This window comes from Cavia porcellus, unplaced genomic scaffold (genome assembly GCF_034190915.1).
Source record: "Cavia porcellus strain 051 isolate PalLab524CR breed Dunkin Hartley unplaced genomic scaffold, mCavPor4.1 scaffold_3, whole genome shotgun sequence".
NCBI classification, from domain to species: Eukaryota; Metazoa; Chordata; class Mammalia; order Rodentia; family Caviidae; genus Cavia; species Cavia porcellus.
The window spans coordinates 15,960,001-15,979,507 of NW_026947486.1; the positions used below are offsets into that span (position 1 = coordinate 15,960,001).

General features: G+C 31.9%; 1 protein-coding gene across 4 annotated transcripts in view; it reads left to right on the forward strand.

The window, feature by feature from the left end:
* Positions 1-19,507, forward strand: part of Kdm6a (lysine demethylase 6A) — a 197,949-nt gene that overhangs the window by 162,385 nt on the left and 16,057 nt on the right. For all 4 annotated transcript variants that reach the window (XM_063245754.1, XM_063245756.1, XM_063245755.1 and 1 more), the window contains 9 exons: positions 2,722-2,851; positions 4,374-4,479; positions 5,137-5,342; positions 7,221-7,285; positions 7,361-7,435; positions 9,100-9,248; positions 12,499-12,613; positions 16,231-16,418; positions 17,203-17,344. In XM_063245754.1, the coding sequence (XP_063101824.1) occupies positions 2,722-2,851; positions 4,374-4,479; positions 5,137-5,342; positions 7,221-7,285; positions 7,361-7,435; positions 9,100-9,248; positions 12,499-12,613; positions 16,231-16,418; positions 17,203-17,344 (1,176 nt within the window). The remainder of the gene's footprint in view (positions 1-2,721; positions 2,852-4,373; positions 4,480-5,136; positions 5,343-7,220; positions 7,286-7,360; positions 7,436-9,099; positions 9,249-12,498; positions 12,614-16,230; positions 16,419-17,202; positions 17,345-19,507) is intronic.

Consider the following 19,507-nt stretch of genomic DNA (forward strand, 5'->3'; position numbering starts at 1 on the left):
CTATAATCTTCGAGCTCATTTTTGAGACCTATATGAATGTTTATTTCAGGGTGAGTACATTCTGTTTTATTTTTAGCTTTTAACTCATTAAGACATATTTGCCTTATTATAGAACTTAAATAGATTGATCAAAACTTGATAGATCCCTATGGTTGCTTGGATTATTCCAGTAAATCTGTAGCTGGATTTAATAATGAAGAAGCAAAGAACCTGTTCTGATATGGCAGTGATAAAAATCTTCTGAGGCTTACGGAAAAATTCTAACATAGTAAATGAGAGATATAATGTTGGTTTGCCATTTTTGTGTTCTGTTAATGAATGCCTGTGCTAGACTAGAATTCAAAACTCAAAGTTGAAAGTGACAGAGGTCCAGCAGATTCGGTGTTCCTTGTCTAGGAGCCGCCTTCCTGGAAAAATTTAAAATATAGATAACTTTGCCCACAAAGCACTTTTTCTATCATTTTCTACTGAATGATGTGGTAGAGAAAAATTGAAAATAAATTTATGTAGATCTTTTAAATAATTGGGCAAACACTAATCTCCTACCACTCTGCTTAGCTCAGGGAAAGTTTTAAAATGGGAGAAAAGGTTTTAAAATGGGATAATCTTCAAATTCTTTCTAGCACCTGCTTCTTTCTTCAACTTTGACTCTTATTCTTTACTTTGGATTTTTACATTAAGGTTTCTTTATTTGTTTTGAGGTGTTTTAAATGGTGGCCAGAAGATAAAATCTCTTCCTGCTAAATCTCGTCACAACTCTATCCTTTATATTAGTGTTGATAAGTATATTTCAGTCACTGTATAGACAACTATATACACCAGTTCCTTCAGGAAATTTGTTTCAGTCTTGAACTTAATAGGCAGAGATCATCAATGTTTGAAACTGTAAGAAACTACTAGATTTCTCCTATTTATTCTGAGTACCCTCTTACATACACATAAATAGCTTTTTAAAGTGATGGCTATTTTTAACCTTATTTTTGGTTTATCTTAATGTTGCAGTGGTTAGTATTATATAGGATAATATGTTTCTTTCATGGTTTGAAATTGTAATTGCAACATTGAGGTGGTAGAATCATAATCATCTCCTTTAATCCTGTCTCCTTTTTCTTTTGTATTTTAAAATGTAGACAGTAGTAGGAAAATGTAGGACATTTTTCATTGTTTTGCTTTTTCATTTGCCATTTTAACGTAGTTGTTTCAGAACTGTAGAAATGAAAGAGACAATTCTACTAATGTGTCAAGCCCTATTTTCTAGTCTCCTCTCTTAATGTTCAGAATGTTGTGCAAGCTTAATTTTTGGTGCCACATTTAGTTAACATGAGACGCTTTTTTATGGTAGTCAGTTCTAATACATGGTCCATGTCTTTCAATTTCTTAAAGAATTAATTGTTTACTATACAGGAATACATCCATATCCTTAATTGCAAAACAAATTTTATGTATTCTGAGGTATATTTTGTTTTACGTTCCAAAGTTAGAATGGCAGACAAACAGTTCAGCATGAAAGCTAATTATTACTTACATAAATATTATAAGCAAATGTTTCATCTTGCATTTGTGTAATGGTAATACTTGAATTGTTTATCAGTCTCTGCCAATAATTTCTGTCTTGTTAAAAACAAAACTTCATGGAATTTATAAATTAACAACCTGTGTTCTATAATTCATAATGAAAAATAGCTAATTCCTTGTTAAGTAAAGTGATGAGTGTTGGAGCTTGCAGATAATTATATTTTCAAATTTTTACCTGCATTTTTAATGATAAAAGTACTTGATATTTTAATATTTTTGAAGGAACTTGTAATAATTGGATGAAGTAAGAGTTAAATTGATTTAAAAGCTTTGAGATTAGCCTCTTAATGATTTTCTAAGTTGGGTAGAAACTTTTAAGGAATTATATTTCTGTTTTCTTAAATGAAAAGAATTGCAGTTTAGAGATAATTCTGCTACATTTTAAGTGGGTTTTTTTATACTGGGTATCAAACTCACGACAGCATTTGCCAAGCAAGCACTTAACACTACTTAGCTAAACCCCAGCCCTATTTTTTTTTTTTGAAGATTTTTAAAAATTTTAACAAACATTCAAGGAAACAAAATTTAAAATACTCATAAATAATAATTATATGTGGTGTCAGAATGGATAGCAACTATATACATTGTTTGTACAATTGGTAAAATTTGATGTAAATTTTAGTAGATTGGTGTCTTGCTGAATTTTATTAGCTAAGGAGTAGTATGGAAAGTTTCTTCAGGTTTGAGAAAAGAAAGGGGGAAATCATTCCAGCTTTGAACTCTTTGTTAATAGGATAGTCTAGTTATAATTGCTAAGATGAGACATAGGAAGGCAGGGATATTCTATTCTTACTACTATCTAGACCTTTTTTGGTCAAGTTACCATTGTAACATTTGATGGAAATAATCAGAAGGGATATTAGAAGTCATATTTCTCCTTCATGTGAAGAAAATAAATTGGGAAGTTACAAAAGTAAGTATCGTTACTAATCTGGCTTGTGCTCCCCCTCCTCAGTGGAAGATACAGGAATCAAGATATGTATTTGCTAAAATTAATAATTATCCTTCATTTTGTCAATGGATTGAAATGTTATGGATTTGCACAAATGCCTGGCTGTTCAATAAAATGAGCTCAGTTCAGGATTTTTTTTTGTTTTGTTTTTTAAGTAAATGGACAGTTGATTTAGTCTCTCTTCTTTTTTTAAGGAATCTAGGTAAAAATGGCTTGTCTAACAGTAGCATTTTGTTGGATAAATGTCCACCTCCAAGACCACCGTCTTCACCATATCCTCCCTTGCCAAAGGACAAGTTGAATCCACCTACACCTAGTATTTATGTGAGTCTGAATTGACTGACTAGAAATCAGTCCAACCCAGTGTTTGTCCCTACCGGTCTTTTGTAAAGCCTCTAAATTAATATGGATGCCCTTTAGGATGTGTTAGTATTATTGGTAGCACCATGAATATTTTTGGGGGAAATTGTTTTTGAAAAGATTTTATAAACTACTTCATTGCTATTAAATATGATTATATAAGAATAATGAGAGATACTTTTACTGCTCTATGTTTGAGCAACTTTTTGAGTTAACTGAGTTTAAATCTTCATTCTACTAGTATGAACTCTAATGTTCATTCTTGTTTTTTGTATCTATAAAAAGAAAGATTCATCAACTACCTTCAAAAGTGTTTTGAGAACAATGTAGTGGATGTATATCACTAAAAGGTTAAGTTAAAATGTTTAAAACTGGATATTATTTTTACTTTATAGAATTTAGACATCTGATAAAAGAAGTTGATAGACATTCAAAGTAATATCTATTTTTATTTTTCTCACATTGTTCCTCCTACCGTATTTCCTTCCATCTTCCCATTTCTACCCCAAATTTAAAAAAAATTAGTGTATGCACAAAGTTAGGACATTGTACTTAGAATGTTCTAAGATCTGTAAAATGATACTTGAGTTTATTTTGGAGATTTGGCACTTTTGCCATGTAGAGCCCAACTGATAGCAATTTGTCCTCTAACCAACATTTATTGATCCCTTTACTGTGCAAGGGAAACACTGGAATGGATATATAATAAAATATTTTAACTGAGGCCTGAGGGCAAAATATACAAAATTAAAATCTGTCTTACAGATGTTCTTTTGTTTGCTTTCACTTTGATAAAACTTTTAAAAAACATTTTGATTTATTTTTAAACTATTTTCCTCCTCGTTAAGATTTTTTAAAAAGTATATCACATAAAATGTATTATCGTAACCATTTCTGGATGTACAGTTCATTAGGTTAAACATATTCAACCCATCTTCAGAATTGTATTTTGCCAAACTCTGCCTATTAAACAAATCTCCTTTTCCCGTCCCCTCAGTTGTTGGAAATCATCTTTGTATTTTCTGCTTCTATGAATTTGACTACTTTATAGATATCTCATGCAGGTGGAATCACACAGTTTAGTTTTGTTTCAGGTTTTTGTTTGTTTGCTTTTTTCTTTTCCTCTAGTATTTGACTTTTTGGCACTGCCTTATTGAGCATAATGTCCTTGGGGTTCATCCATGTCAGAGCAGCATGTGTTCCTTTTTCAGACTAAATAATATTTAAAGCACTTCAGGTTTGAAATTTAGTATAAATTTTGTTTCCTCCACATACCTTAAAATATAATGGACAAGGAAAATGTTTATGGTTACTATCTAATTACAATTGGAATCAAAGTATCATGTAGTGATAAAATACTATAAAATATAAAATAGAAATTTCAACACAAAATATATTACTTAAATTTTAGTAAAAATGAACTTGGGTCATAATAGTTAAATAAGAAATCTTTTTCTGAGAGCTAACCACATACTTTAATTTACAGTTGGAAAATAAACGTGATGCTTTCTTTCCTCCATTACATCAATTTTGTACAAATCCAAACAACCCTGTTACAGTAATTCGTGGCCTTGCTGGAGCTCTTAAGTTAGGTAAGCTTTTAATTTAAAAAGTTTAGCTTTTAACTTTTTTTTTTTTTAAGAGCATAATATATTTATTGAGAGAAAGAAAGCTTCTGTCTGAAGAGAGACAGAAGGGGTCCCGAGCGGGTTGCCGAGCTTTTAACTTTTAGAGCACTGATAGATACTTCCTTTTTACTATAACTTTTTCCTGTTTTCCTGCTTGAAAGAGAAAAAAACCTGTATGTTACTTTTTAAAATTTGTGATTCAAATATATGATGATGATAACTGGTTACTGGTGACTTTCTGGTAGTTTTAAGTTTAGGTTTTATTTTGATCATTACATTATAACTTTAGGTTGACTAATTGAAGAAATTTTGAATGTAAAGTGTAGATGAAACTTGATGCTGCTAATAAGTATTTCCTGGCATTGACAGAAATTAAATAAGTGAAACTTGGGTGGTTTCTTGTTCTGTTCGGATGGCATGATAATTAGGTAAGACCAGGGCTTCAGTATATGATTCTGCAAACTCAGCACATAGTTCAGAGTATGTAGAGGACTGAATTTATTTGTAGGAAAACTCAATAAAGTGCTGTAAAAGGCTTTTCCTTTTTCTTAAAGGAGAGGGGAACTATAAAACAGTGACCTAAATATAACTTTTATTTACTATTTTTATTTATTTATGAAGACCTGGGACTCTTCTCTACTAAAACTTTGGTGGAAGCTAACAATGAACATATGGTAGAAGTGAGGACACAGTTGTTGCAACCAGCAGATGAGAACTGGGATCCCACTGGAACGAAGAAAATCTGGCATTGTGAAAGTAATAGATCTCATACTACAATTGCTAAATATGCACAGTATCAGGCCTCCTCATTCCAGGAATCGTTGAGAGTAAGTATTTACTTTCTGAAGATTGTTTTAGGAATGTAAAGCTTTTGTTTTTGTTTTGAAAGAACACATTACTTTTGTAAGCATTTCATGAGTTGATGTTCTATAAAATATTTTATAAGTACTATCTAGTTTAGTCTTGTAAAATCTAAGTAAACCTATGGATTGATAAAATAGATTTCCTTGTGAGGAAATATAATTACTGTCTAGCTCAATATATCCTTCATTTATGAGACATTTCTGTTTAGAGCACAGTTTCTTCACTATAGCACTGCTAACATTTTGGGATGAATAATTATTTGTCGTGGGGTTTATTTCATGGGTTGTAGGATGGTTAGCATCCCTGGCCTCTCAAAAATGTATGCCAGCATGCTAAATATTCCCTGTAGGGCAAAATTGTCCCTGGGTGAGGAATACTAATTAGAAGATAAAACACATCTAAAGTTTGCCTTATGTTTACAGAATCCCTTATTTTGCATTCTATTTTTATCTTCTGACAGATTAGTATTATCTGATAACTCTTCTAGAAAGCATTAGTGGCCTTCCTACCAATCTTAATCCATGAGGAGAAAGTTGAAGGGAGAGGCAGACCTTTAGAAGAATTATTTTAAAACTTAGGTAAAAATTTAAAACAACTTTGAAAACTAAGCAGATTTATTCTTAAAAGACCTGCAGAGGCTTTTCAGCAGTGAAACTAAAATCCTCTAGCACTATAATGAAAACTTTGTGAATTGTCCTACAGAGTGAGCTAAACACTCACACAGATGAGTCCATTAACTGTTGTACTGAAATGCATTTCTGCACTTTCACATGCCCTATACTTGACACTCAATATGTGTATAAAATCTTTATAATTTGTAATTCATTAAATTTATTTGTCTCTGAAAATTTTTACTCTGAGTTCACATTTCTTAAATTAAGGCAGCATTAGTACCTGTAAATAGGTAAATTATGTTCCTTTCTTACTACCACTCTGTATTCTACAAAGAAATAAGTAAAATCTATCCCGCAGCTTTCATGAATTACAGTGAATGCAATGTTCATATAGAACTCTGTACTTTAATATTTTAAGGTATTTCAACTGGGTAGTACTGTTTGATCAGAATAGAATAAATAGGTAGGATTAAAAGAATATCAAAGGAAGATTTGGAGAAAGTTCTAAAAGCAAAGATAATAAGAAAAGATTATTCTTACATATACTTTGAGGCATGTGCTAGAACATTTGAAAATTTTCACAAATGTTCAGAAATTATACATTTAAAGAGAAAGAAGCCAAAATGCTACTAAGTATTGCTGACTTATAAATCATAGAACAGCTACCACATCTATGACACAAGAATTCCAAATAAAAGTAATATTTGCATTGAAAAACATTTATATTTATCCATCCTAAATGTTTTAATCATTCATGTAATACATTGTGGAATAGTGATTTAACCCAGAAAGAACTTTTTCCATTTCCCATAAACAAGAATATAAAGCATCTTAACCTCCACTCTTCTATGTGCATTGCTATATATATATGCACACACCTATGCTAGATTACTTAGAACATTTATATTCCAGGTAGAGATTTCTCAGGCTTCTCGGCTTTCATTATGTTTTCTCTCTTGAACTTGGGACATGTATGAAAATCTAATTATATAACTTTGTGGCTGGAAGAGAAAATCTGGATACCTTGCCAAGGAGATTTGACTTTTATGGGGTCTTTGTTTAATGTGGTATTTGAAGAAATTTTCATGTGTGAGAGGCCTATAGAAGATTATTTTTAAAAAGAGAATACCATTCAATCCACATGCAAACTTCTTTTTTAGTTATATGAAAGAAAGGATAACCAGTTGTGGAATCCTAAGCTAAAATACTTTTTATATTAATCTATAGGAAGAAAATGAGAAAAGAAGTCACCATAAAGACTATTCAGATAGTGAATCTACATCTTCAGATAAGTAAGTCATTCTTAATGTCTACTTAGTATTTCTATTTCAAAGGTATATTTTTAATATTGTGTTTCTCTTCTTAAGTTCTGGGAGAAGAAGGAAAGGACCCTTTAAAACCATAAAGTTTGGGACCAACATTGACCTGTCTGATGACAAAAAGTAAGTCTTTATACTAATATTTCTGTGAATAGAGGCTAAAAAATATCCTTTTTAAGGTTGAAAATTGTCTGAAATTTATTTTTCTATCATTCCTTGTCATTTTTATCAGTTGATGAAGTTATTCTAATTTCTACTAGTTTACAATTAAATTATGTTCTTTGAATTAAAACTTTGTACAACAATGTTTATCAACAATGTCTCTTGTTTCCTTAAAAATAATTGTCTATCTTATTAGATATTATAAAGTTGAACAAAACAGTAGAGAACAAGACCAATAAAACTTAAGCATTGTAAACATTACAGGACTTCCAAAGGAGACAATAGTCAAGCCAGAATGGGCATCTTAGTGAATCTTATTGCCTTCAAAGTAGTTGCCTATGCCCTCAAACTTGATATTATCATACAGAATGGAACAGAGTCTAATCAGTCAAAACAAGATCGTGGGAGTATTACAGGACTTCAAGTTAATAGGAAATCAAAAAAAGTTACTATTATATATCCTGCTAATTTTTTAAATTTTTCCCCTTAATTAAAACAAACATAAGAAATAATGAAATAATTTTTTTTAAAGAATAAGGGAGAGATTGAGATAAAACAGGACATAACAATATAACAATACAGGTCAAAACATGACTGTTTCAGCAACCTAGTGCTTCACCACCAAATAACCCGATTTAATAGTAGTTACCATAGTGTCTGTCTTTTTCCTTGAAATATTTGAATAAAACTTCATATACTATAGCTTCAAATATTTCCATATCAAGAAGCCCGGAATAAAGCCTTTCCAATTAATAAGTGAAAACTTTATAAGGCTTCAAGGCCACATAATGGGGAATCATGATTACCACATACCTTGTACTCTGTTTTACATTATGTGCTATGTCTATCCTTGGTTTTGACTGACAGCTTTGTTTTGCCATATTTGACTTTATTCTCTCCCCCCAAAAAAGTAATAAGAACTAAGGAGTAATAAAACCCAAAATGTGTAAATTTTGTTGTAAAAAAGAGAGGGAAAAAAAGAGCTCTAAAGGATACAACAGCAAGTGTGTTTAGGGGTGTTAAATAGCTGACCATATTAATGTTTTTGGTTGGATCATTGAACACAACTGTTTGCAGTCTCTCTGTTTGAATGTCTACTTTGTATTCTTTGATACTGTGATTTGAGCAACTATCTCTAAGATGATAATATGTAATCTATTAACTGGTGATTTCTTACTGTTTTTTTTTTTTTGTAGTTCTATATTACTTGTACACACTGCTTTGTTTTGTTTTGTGTTTTTCTCTTTTTCCTTTTAAATAAAATTTTAAAAAAAAACTTTGTACAAGTGTTATCAAGACCATGACTTATGCTAACTACACAATCATGAAATTATATTTTTATTACATGGAAAAATTAATTAAAAATACATATCTTCATAATTATCCAAATATAACATTAGAATGTCAGTTTTTTTCTATCCATTTACTTGTTCCAGAATTTTCGTGCCTCTTCCTTGAGAAATTTCCTTCAGAAAATTTTTAAAAATTTAAGCACACCATTGTTACCTGTGCAAAAGTAAAATATTTATAGATTCATTTTTCTGATTGGAACACAATTTGAAAAAAATGGTTAACTTATACAAGTATTTGTAAAAAGGTGTCATTGTTGATTTATTTTATTGCAGGTGGAAGTTGCAATTACATGAGCTGACTAAACTGCCTGCTTTTGTGCGTGTCGTATCAGCAGGAAATCTTCTAAGCCATGTTGGTCATACCATATTGGGCATGAACACAGTTCAACTCTATATGAAAGTTCCAGGCAGCAGAACACCAGGTAATTTTTATGAATTAACATTTGATGTAGTGGAAAAATAGGATTAACAGAGTTGGGTTTTGTGGCTCGCGCCTATAATCCCAGCACTTGGGAGGCTGAGTCAGGAGAATTACTGCAAGTTCAAGACCAGCCTGAACTACACAAGGAGACCTTGTCAGAGTAACTCTCACTCACCCTGCAATAGAATTAACAAAGTGTTAAACATGTAAAAGAAACCAGAATCTTCACATTTAAAATAAATAAAACTGAAAAGAGTATTTTATTAGAGCATCACACTCTTTAACAGAGGTCAGATAATTAAGGTTTTTCTTTTGTTACCATTTTAAATATAATAGCTCAGAAACAATAATGATTTGATCTTCAAAGGAGTCATTGGAGCGTTCTTGGGAAAGTGTCGATCTCATCTACTGTACAGTCTGACAGGGTGTATCTTACCTTAGTGCAATGATGGTGAACCTTTTAAAACTTTAAATGATATAAGCACCTCATTGTGGCATGTGTGCCACAGGTTCTCGACCACTGACTTAGTGTATCTGTATGTGTTCAGTAGTTCTGTCAAGCAACACATTTTCTGATGTATCCTATTCTATTTTATGTAACAAAAGAAAGTGTAAATTATGGTCCTCTAATTGGGTTACCACTCACATATTAAAAAACATTTGATGAGGAGACATTAGTAGACATGTCCAAGTATTGAGTCTGAACTTAGTCACCAACTAGATTTGCACTTTAGCAAGTCATATTCCTTCTTTAGATCTTATTCTTCATTTTTCATACAAATGGCCTTGTTTTTAGTCTTCAGATTTTTATCCTACACTAATATACCATCTTCTTTTTTACCCCCTTGGATTCATATGAACTTTTATAGAGTGTTGTTTAAAGTATTTTTCATTTGCTAAACCTTGGCAATTAAGAGAAAAGTGATGGTAGCTAATTTGTTATACTTGTGTCTGTGAGCTACATAACTCCTTCAACTGCTTCATTTTACTTTGAAGCAGCAATGGCTTGGAGACCAGACTTTTTTGTCACCTTCTTAATGAATCATTGCTTAAGAATTGTTTCAAAATAGAGCTGTGCTGTTTCTTAGTCACATAGTTAAGTTGTTCTGAGCCCTGGCCACTCATTTAAGTCTCCTGATAAACTCTGTAAAAATATGTAATTGATCTTGGGGGACTGAGACCCAAGCATGAGTATTAATAAACAAACAAGCAACAACAGAAATGTTCCCTAGGGGATTCTAATGTACAGGCATGATTAAGACCATTGGTTGTAGTTTTTATTCTCAGGCTATTTGAAACCCAATTCTGTGATATTTTATTCATAGGTGAAGTAGAATGAATTTTGGAATAAATGGTAGAAGAACTACGTTCTACTCCATCATTAGACATCAGTATGACCGTTGAACAAGTTGTTTGAACTCACTAGTTTTCTTTAATATTTAGTATTACGTTGGTTCTATTTAGCAATATTTCAGCTAAAACCTCCAATCTAATTTAAATTATTCTGTGCAAATAACATCCTCTAGTCAAAAAGGATCCCTTGTTCTTTTTATAAATCTTCATTAAACAGCAAACTTAATAGTTTACTTTTTAGTCAGTTGTCCCTGGGAACAACTGTTTAGTTTGTATAGCAAAAGTTTTCCTAGTGTCCTGTGTAGCCTTTAACAATTCTCTGAAGAATTTCTTTAGGCTGGTGGTTCCAAACAGAAAAATCATGCAAATTGTATGTTGAAAAATGTTTGGCAGTCACGTTAGGGTAAAAAGATAGGTGAAATTAATTTTAACTCATTAACCAAAATTATTTCTCCATATAATGAATGTAAATGGCAGAGACTTTTCAGGTTTCTTTCACACGAAGTCTTTGAAATCTAGTGTACATTGTGAAATTACTACACATTTCAATTCACATTTTAAGTGATTATTATGTTAGACATATAGTCACAGAAAAAATTTTCTATTGTCAGTTCAGTTTTAAAACACTATGTTGAGTACTTTGTTTTGGGGGAAATGCCTTGTTCTTGAAGTTGGAGAGATAAATATAAGGGCTACCTGTTTTAATAGACTTGAAGGTCAGACATGTTTCAAGTTCTACCCTAAGAGATTTTTATTTAGATGGTGGGGCCTAAGATTCTCTAATTTTAGTTAGAGCAAATTACATGTATCATTCCATGTTATGGACACTTCTCTGACACTTACCTATAGTAACAGTTGAAAGTACTGAGCGGCATTGACCTGTTTGCCCTGATAGAGTTCTGAGGTAGATGAAAGGGTAAGAAGCTCCATGCATCAGTCCTTCAGGGAAATCCCAGGTAGGTCAAATGGACAAGTACAATTCCTTGGGAATAAAGTCACTTTTCTCCTTCTAGGACTAGGAATACTCACGAGGAACACAGATTTTTAACTCCAGAACCCTACCACTGATGAGGGTAGGGTGAGGATAAGTTGAAGTACTACAAATGCCTACTAGATTTGTCACATTTTCTTCATCAAGAATCTCCTTGGTTGCTGTTTCCTGGAGTTTGGCAAAGTTGTTTCTGGCAGTTTTAGCTAGAGCTTTTTTCTCTCTTTCTTTCTTTTAATATTTCTGAAGAGGGACAGCCTTTTGGAGTTTTCTACTCTGCATTTCTGCTGACTCCATTTCGTAGAACAGCTATGTTTTGAAAACTAGGTTTCTTCTTTTCCAATGTCCTAGTACTCCTTGTGATAAATGGGGAATAGTTCATAAGAGAAAAATCATATTGGCGTTTATGATTGCTGATACTTATTATTTACCATAATTAGAGTATACTAAACATTTATTACTTCATTGATATTCAGGATATGCAGTGATTTCATGGAATTGTTATGTGCTCTTACATAACCGGAAATTGAGTCAGAAAGATTTGAAAACTTGCCCATCATGTAAAGCCAAGAAGCCTTGCTCCAGAGCCTAAGCCAATGATTTCAAATCTTTTAGAACTTTAAGTCATACAAACAGTCCACTTTAACACATATGCTGTAGATCCCCCAATACTGGTATAAACTGTTAATTATGATATTTAGTGCCTTCTGTGAAAGTGTTTACTGAATGAGTTAAGAGTTAACCAAAATTCAGCTTTAAAACCAGCTATAAAACGATGCAAAAATGCTATGTGATAAGAACTGAATACTAGTAGAATATTCTCTGTTGAACATTTGTAAGGTTTCCATTTCTGAAGACACAATTTCTATATAATTTATATGTGGTAATTTCTTTCTTTTTCATGTACTAGGTCATCAAGAGAATAACAACTTCTGTTCAGTTAACATAAATATTGGCCCAGGTGACTGTGAATGGTTTGTTGTTCCTGAAGGTTACTGGGGTGTTCTGAATGACTTCTGTGAAAAGTAGGTTTGCAAACTAAATTTTCTTTAAACAAAATTATTAGAAAAGGACAGCTTACCAAACTGAGTATCCTAATGATATGTAGCCAGTTTTCACTCACAATTCATCAGAAAATTTATTTTAAATGATTTGATTACATGTTACATGTTATTGAAAATACCTTAGGATGCCATGAACCTACTTCATAAAATAATAGTAGTTATAAATATAGAGGTTAAAAAGCTTGAGTTAATAGTTTATTTTTTAGAGTGCATAAATACATTGGAAAGATGTGTGTTCCAGAGAAATTGTGTTATTGTAAGTGCTTTTTGGAGGTGGAAGTTTGTAGCTGAGCACCGTCAGGCTTAGCCATTACTCTTTGCCCTGTTATCATGCTGTAAATTCTAAGACCAGCAACTTTTTCTATAAAAGAGTTTTATAAAATTTAATTAACTTCTTCAGATTTTGTTTTCTCTAATGAAAGAATATGTAGCGTGAAACTGACAATTCCTTAAGATATTAAAAAGAACCATTTTTATTTCTGTGTCTATCATTAAGGAGTATTTGAAAATTTTTTTATTTTTAAAAAAATTTTTAAATTTTTAAATTTATTTAGATAAAACCTAATTTCTTTTTTCTAAAAAGTGTTGTTATGTAATCACTTGACATTTTAATTTACTAATAACATTGGAAATTATCATGGGGATAAAAATTAAAAGAAAATTCTACATAGAGTATTATATTCCCATCCCAGTTAGATAAGGGGGAAGGGAGACACAAAATACACACACACACACACACACACGTGTGCGATTACACTAATTATATATATGTATACATTCTACATACTAACTTGTAATTTCTTAGCATTACTGTAAATATTTGCATTTAGTTAGCACTTTCATCATAGTCAGAAAACAAAAAATTCCAGAATTTCTTTATATGCAGGCAAGAGACAGTCATCTAATACTGTCTTCACTATTTTCCACATAGGTTTTCTTCAGTGTAAGAAAGCCAAAGATAGAAAATTTTAAACTTCCAAATGTACTGATAAACTAACCCAGTCTACTTTTATTTGTACTTTTTTATATGAATCAGCAGTTCAGTAGCAGCAGAGATAGAGGTGTTACGTGGGAAATCTCCATTATGTTAGAGAAACATCCTTATTTCTTAAATTTTGAGATAGTGGTTGTATTGTTGCAGCTATACTACAGTGATGCCTGTTTATAATTTCTGAGTAGGAACTGGTTGTTTATAGGGTATAGTTTTGTTTCCTATCTAAATGGAGAGGTGTCTTGGGAACAAAGATAATTAGAATAGGCAGATGATGTCCAAAAAGCTTGAGTTTGAGGTTAATAAAAATATCAAATTAGTGTGAAAGGTTAGCTAAGTTTAAAAAATGAGTTGGAGGCGTACGTGCTGCCTCAGTATTTTACTGTATTTTTTTTTTCACATAAAGACAGTTACTTTAGCACTGTGCAGTTTATGATGTTAAATAACATCTTGAGATGATCCTGTTTAGAATATATTATTAAACAGTGGTTTTTTGGGCAAATTTCTGTTTTTGTTGTTCATTATTTGGGATTTTTTGCTTGAATGTTTGTTGGGAGAGGGTGTTGGTTTTTTAAGGCAGGGTCTCACTACTTTGTCCATTCTGGCCTGGGCCTTGCCATGTAGCCCAGGCCAACTGGCCTTGCACTCAATCTTCCTGCCACAACCTCCTGAATGGTGGGATTATATGCATGTGCCACTCTGCCCAGCACTTGTTTTGCTTTTGGATAGAATGTTTTCTCCAATTTTGTGGATGAAAAGGGGCTAGGGTTTATGTTTGTAACTATTTTATTTGCTTTATTATAACAAGCAGTAAGTTAATGCTCATCCTCTTAAAATTAGGCTGCCATTGGTATTCTGGTCTACATTTTTCAGAAAGTAGCCTTGCAGTTTTTGAGGGGATGGGGGAAGACTTAAAGTTCTTCTTCTTCTTCTTTTTTTTTTTTTTTTATATTTAAAGAGAGAAGAAAAACAAAACAAAACAAAACAAAAAGGACATAAAAAAAAACAATGCAGTAAAAGGGTACAAATAATACAGTATTTCTAGAAAAAAATATATACAGTACGAAATCACCAGTTAACAGGCTACACATTATCTTCCCAGAAACAGTTGTCCATATCACTAAATTAAAGCATATAAAGTGAACATTCATACAGTGGAATTGGAGACAGTTCCGTTCAATGATTCCAACAAGAGCTCAGTTATATGGTTTTCCGTCCTACACTCTCGAACATACCTGCGGTTATATCCCTTAGTCCACCTTACTTTCCTCTCTTTTTTACAGTAACAATTAGACTTTTAGGGTTTTATTACTCTCACGGTTCTTATTACTTTTTTGAAGAGAATAAAAACAAATGTGACTAAGCAAAACAGAGTCAGTTAGAACAGAAGGGTGGGCATAGCACATGATGCAAAAATAGAATAGCAGGTGATCAAAAGTGGTTACCATTGTGCCTCTTGCTATTTTCAGACTTAAAGTTCTGATTAGAGCAGGGGTTGGAAAAAAATTTCCATAAAGAACCAAATAGTAAATATTTGAGGCTTCATAGGTCCTGTAATCTCTTGTCACAACTGCCTCATTGTAATGCAGAAAGCAGAGGTAATATGTAAATGAATGGATGCTGTGTTCTAAAAGTTTTATTTACAAAAACAGGCAATAGAGCTGTGGGCCATAGTTGGCCAACCCTTGGTTGAGATATAAATTTAAGCCAATAAACATGATTTTAAAGTATACTTTATCATACACTTTAGCCTAAGACACAACATTATTTCTTAGATCTTAAGGAAGGAAATATTTCTACCCTGCAGGTTCTTCCTAAAAAATATAAAATCTAAAGTAGTTAATTAAAATGTATAAAATTTGCTTATGGAAAAAGTCGCTATGTAGTTTATAAAGTACTTATGATGGAAAATAAAAAGAAGCCAAATATTAAAATAGATACTTTATAATAGGATCTGTTGTGTTTCCAAAGTAGATTAGTCATGATAATGGTAGTAATGGTGGCAGGGTCATGAGTATTTATCCATGTGTGTGGTTGTTTTTGATGAAGTTGTTTTAAACTGTATTGTTTTATTCAGCTGATCATCTAAACCTTATAAAAGCTGATCTCTTTTTTCCTAGTAATTCAAAAGAGTAGGAGTAAGAGACCATTTCTATTTATTCCTTTCACTCAGATCATGAGCCATAGCTTTCCTCTTTATAGATTTAAATAACTGTACCATCTCGTCTTCTATTTTACCTTTCAGACATTTCTAGGTACTCTTAAGGAGTGCAGTTCAATCAAAGTATTCTTTATTGAAATGAAATTATAAGTTAAAGTATGTGAATGTTACTTCAAAATAGCTTTGGATTTTATTTGGATCTTTGAAAAAAATCAATTTGAGGTAGTAATGCTGACCTTTAGCTATGTAAACCTATACTCAACTAATTAACTTTATACCCTATGTAATATAGCAATTTTTATTGTGTAAGTACTTATTTCATTAAAATGAATCAGCATTATTTAAAAACATTAGACAGTTTCTTCCATTTTTATAAGGAATGTATTAAAGTACTTCATCCATTTGCACTATTTTTTCTTATTTCAGAAATAATTTGAATTTTCTGATGGGCTCTTGGTGGCCCAACCTTGAAGATCTTTATGAAGCAAATGTTCCAGTATATAGGTTTATTCAGCGACCTGGAGATTTGGTGTGGATAAATGCAGGCACTGTGCATTGGGTTCAGGCTATTGGCTGGTGCAACAACATTGCTTGGAATGTTGGTCCACTTACAGGTATTTTAAAGAATATACTTTTTAAAAAGTTTACTGTATTAAAGCTTATGTCTGATAGTTGTATTCTTTTTTTCCTGTGAAATACAACTCACTAAATATTGAAAGATAAGTGTCTCCTTGCATAAAATTTCAATTTATAGTATGAGAAGTTAAAGTTAACAAATGTAAATCTAAGATGATAGATCTCAGCAGATAACACATTTATATATTTATATACATGGAAAACATACCTTTACAATGCATGGTTTTGTTTTATAAAGGAGACCATTTATAGGAGTAAAAAGTAGTTCACTCTTAGATTTTTCTTTTGTCATGTATGTCATGTGAAGAGTCCTATTAAATCAAAATGTGTTTGAGTTATGCTTGCCTTCAGGCAATATTGACTTAAGTTTAAAAATATGACCTTTAGAGCCAGATAGACTTCTAACCAGGACCTGGTTCTTGTATCTTTGGACAAGTTGTTTAATTTCTCTAGTCTTCTATTTCTTCATCTGTATAAGGGGAATAATAAAAAGTAATTTTTGATTAAATGAGATAATGGATAAAAAACTAGCTAAGCACAATGCCTGGCACATACTCATAGGAAGCATCCTTTGTGATTTCTACTATTATTACCATAATTATCATAAAACACAAAAACTTCTTTTGTAGGGCTTTGAAGTTCTCAGAATCAATAAATTGAAGATGTCACCTGAAAGAGTGGTAATGATTATCTGTATCTTTTGATACTTTGAATTGCATTATAACTGGTTTTGTTTTGCTTTGTTTTGTTTTTTTCCCCTAGCCTGCCAGTATAAATTGGCAGTGGAACGGTACGAATGGAACAAATTGCAAAGCGTGAAGTCAATAGTACCCATGGTTCATCTTTCCTGGAATATGGCACGAAATATCAAGGTCTCAGATCCAAAGCTTTTTGAAATGATTAAGTAAGTGCTTTCTAAAATTGCTATAGGCCCTCTCTTTCCTGAGGAGTGTTAAGTACTAAATAGTTTTTCCTCCATATAATTATGTTGGCATTAAAACAAAATGTTCAGAAGTCTAGTAAAATGTAGTATGAAAATTCACATGTTGACAGTACTTTACCTTGCTCTGCATCGTGGCACACACCTGTAATCTCAGGACTTGGGACACTGAGGCAGGACTGTCATTACAAGTTTGAGGTCCGCCTAGGTTACATAGTGAGACGCTGTCTCAAAACAAAACAAAAAATATTTTCCATTCTAAATAGCCCACTGTGGTACAGAAAACAACAAAGACATGAATGATTTTAAACCATTAGATTCACATTCATGTGCTTCTCATTTTTTCTCTAAAACACCAGATTTTCCAGGAGAACTTTAGTTTTAATATTGAAAGTCTTTTTTAGTAACTGAGAAAAAAATAACATTGTAAAATAATTACTATTACAGAAAAATTAAAAATTAATAGAGGAATTTAAAATGTTCATTTTACTATTTGGGTTATCCATCTTGTAATTTTCTTTGCTACTTTGAACACTTAATATAAATACGTAAATTTTTATCTAGTACCTTGCTTATACATATAAAGAAACTTATTTGTTGTCACAGTTTCTATCCTAGCTACTTTATAAGTCTATTTAAAGGTAAAATTTTCAGATAGTATTACTGTATAGCAGTATTTTCCTAAGTTGTGTTTTTTACTACTATGCCCTTAAAAGGTAGGGAATTCTGGTAAAAGAAATATGGGAAATAATGGGTTAAATATAGTCAAACAGGTCCTTTATTTTTGAATCTTATTTTTTGTAATTTTTTAGATTCTGTATTTGTTGGTGTATTTTGCAAAGGGAAAAGAAGTTACACAATATTTTCCGGTTATTTGACCATTGTCTTTTGAAGATTTGATTTCCTCATAAAATTCATTTCAGAGTATGCTGCTTTATACTCATTGATAAATTTGTTTTAATCTTTGTGTAGTGTTTACTAAGATTAGGTATTTCTCCTACAGGTATATTAATTTGATAACCTGCATTATGTTCAAAGTGTACTGTCTTTTGAAAATAATCCTGGCTTGTTAAAATGATTTCAGACATAAATCCAAAATTTTATTCAAACAAAAATTGTGTGAGCATGATAACATGGCTGTGAATTATCTTATAGTCTTTTGCACTGTTTCATCTAGTCCTAGGCAGAAGGAGTAGGTACAGGATGACAAAAAGGAACAAAAACCAAACCATAGCAAATAATGTACAAATCTCTTAAAATGCTACATCTTAGTTACCATGCTGTATCTATAAATATGATTTGCAGTGGGGGATGTGTGACCATTCTGTTAAATCTCATAATGATACTTAGCAAGTTCTGTGTTATTTTTGAGAAAAAGGTGACCTAAGGTAACTGAAGATCTTTAGTAAGTTGGAAGTAAACATAAAGTAAATGTTAATTCAGATCTCCTAAAGATAAGGAGAATGGTTTAATTTAAAAGCCATTTGTCTGACAGCTACATAAATTGAAAATGATTCATTATATTTTGCAAAGATCTGAATTTTATAATGGAAACCATTTGATGACATTCATTTAGTTAAGAAGCATTTAGCGAAAACTCCTACTTAGTGCAGTAATCCTGTTGATAGCACCTGTAATTTGTGGTCAGTCAGCAACTTCTTGAAAATTCTCTTTACTTTACTATAATTTTTAGAAGTTTTATACACACAGGCCTAAAATGTACCTGTTATTTAATCCCAGTTCCTTCTGTATATTGGAATTGTTACAAAAAAAACCCCATTCAACATTTGTTTGAGAATTCACTCTATGCCAGATACCACTGTAGGAACTAAAAGACAGAGCATTATATAACATGAAATCTCTATCTTCAAAGGACTTAAATTCTAGTGGAGCAAGACATAAAGAGATCCTCAAGTCAGATATCGGGATGTGAGTAAGGTGAAGCAGAGTAGTACTTGGGTGGGAGGAGATGAGTACTATGTTATGCAGCATGGTTAGGGAATGTATCTAAAAGAGTTTTGTGCTTTGCCCTGAATAGAGATCTCAGCCATGCAGAGGTCTAGGGATAGAGCATTTAAGATCTAAAGGACAACTGAAGGCTGAATTAGGAAAAATTTGAGCATAGTG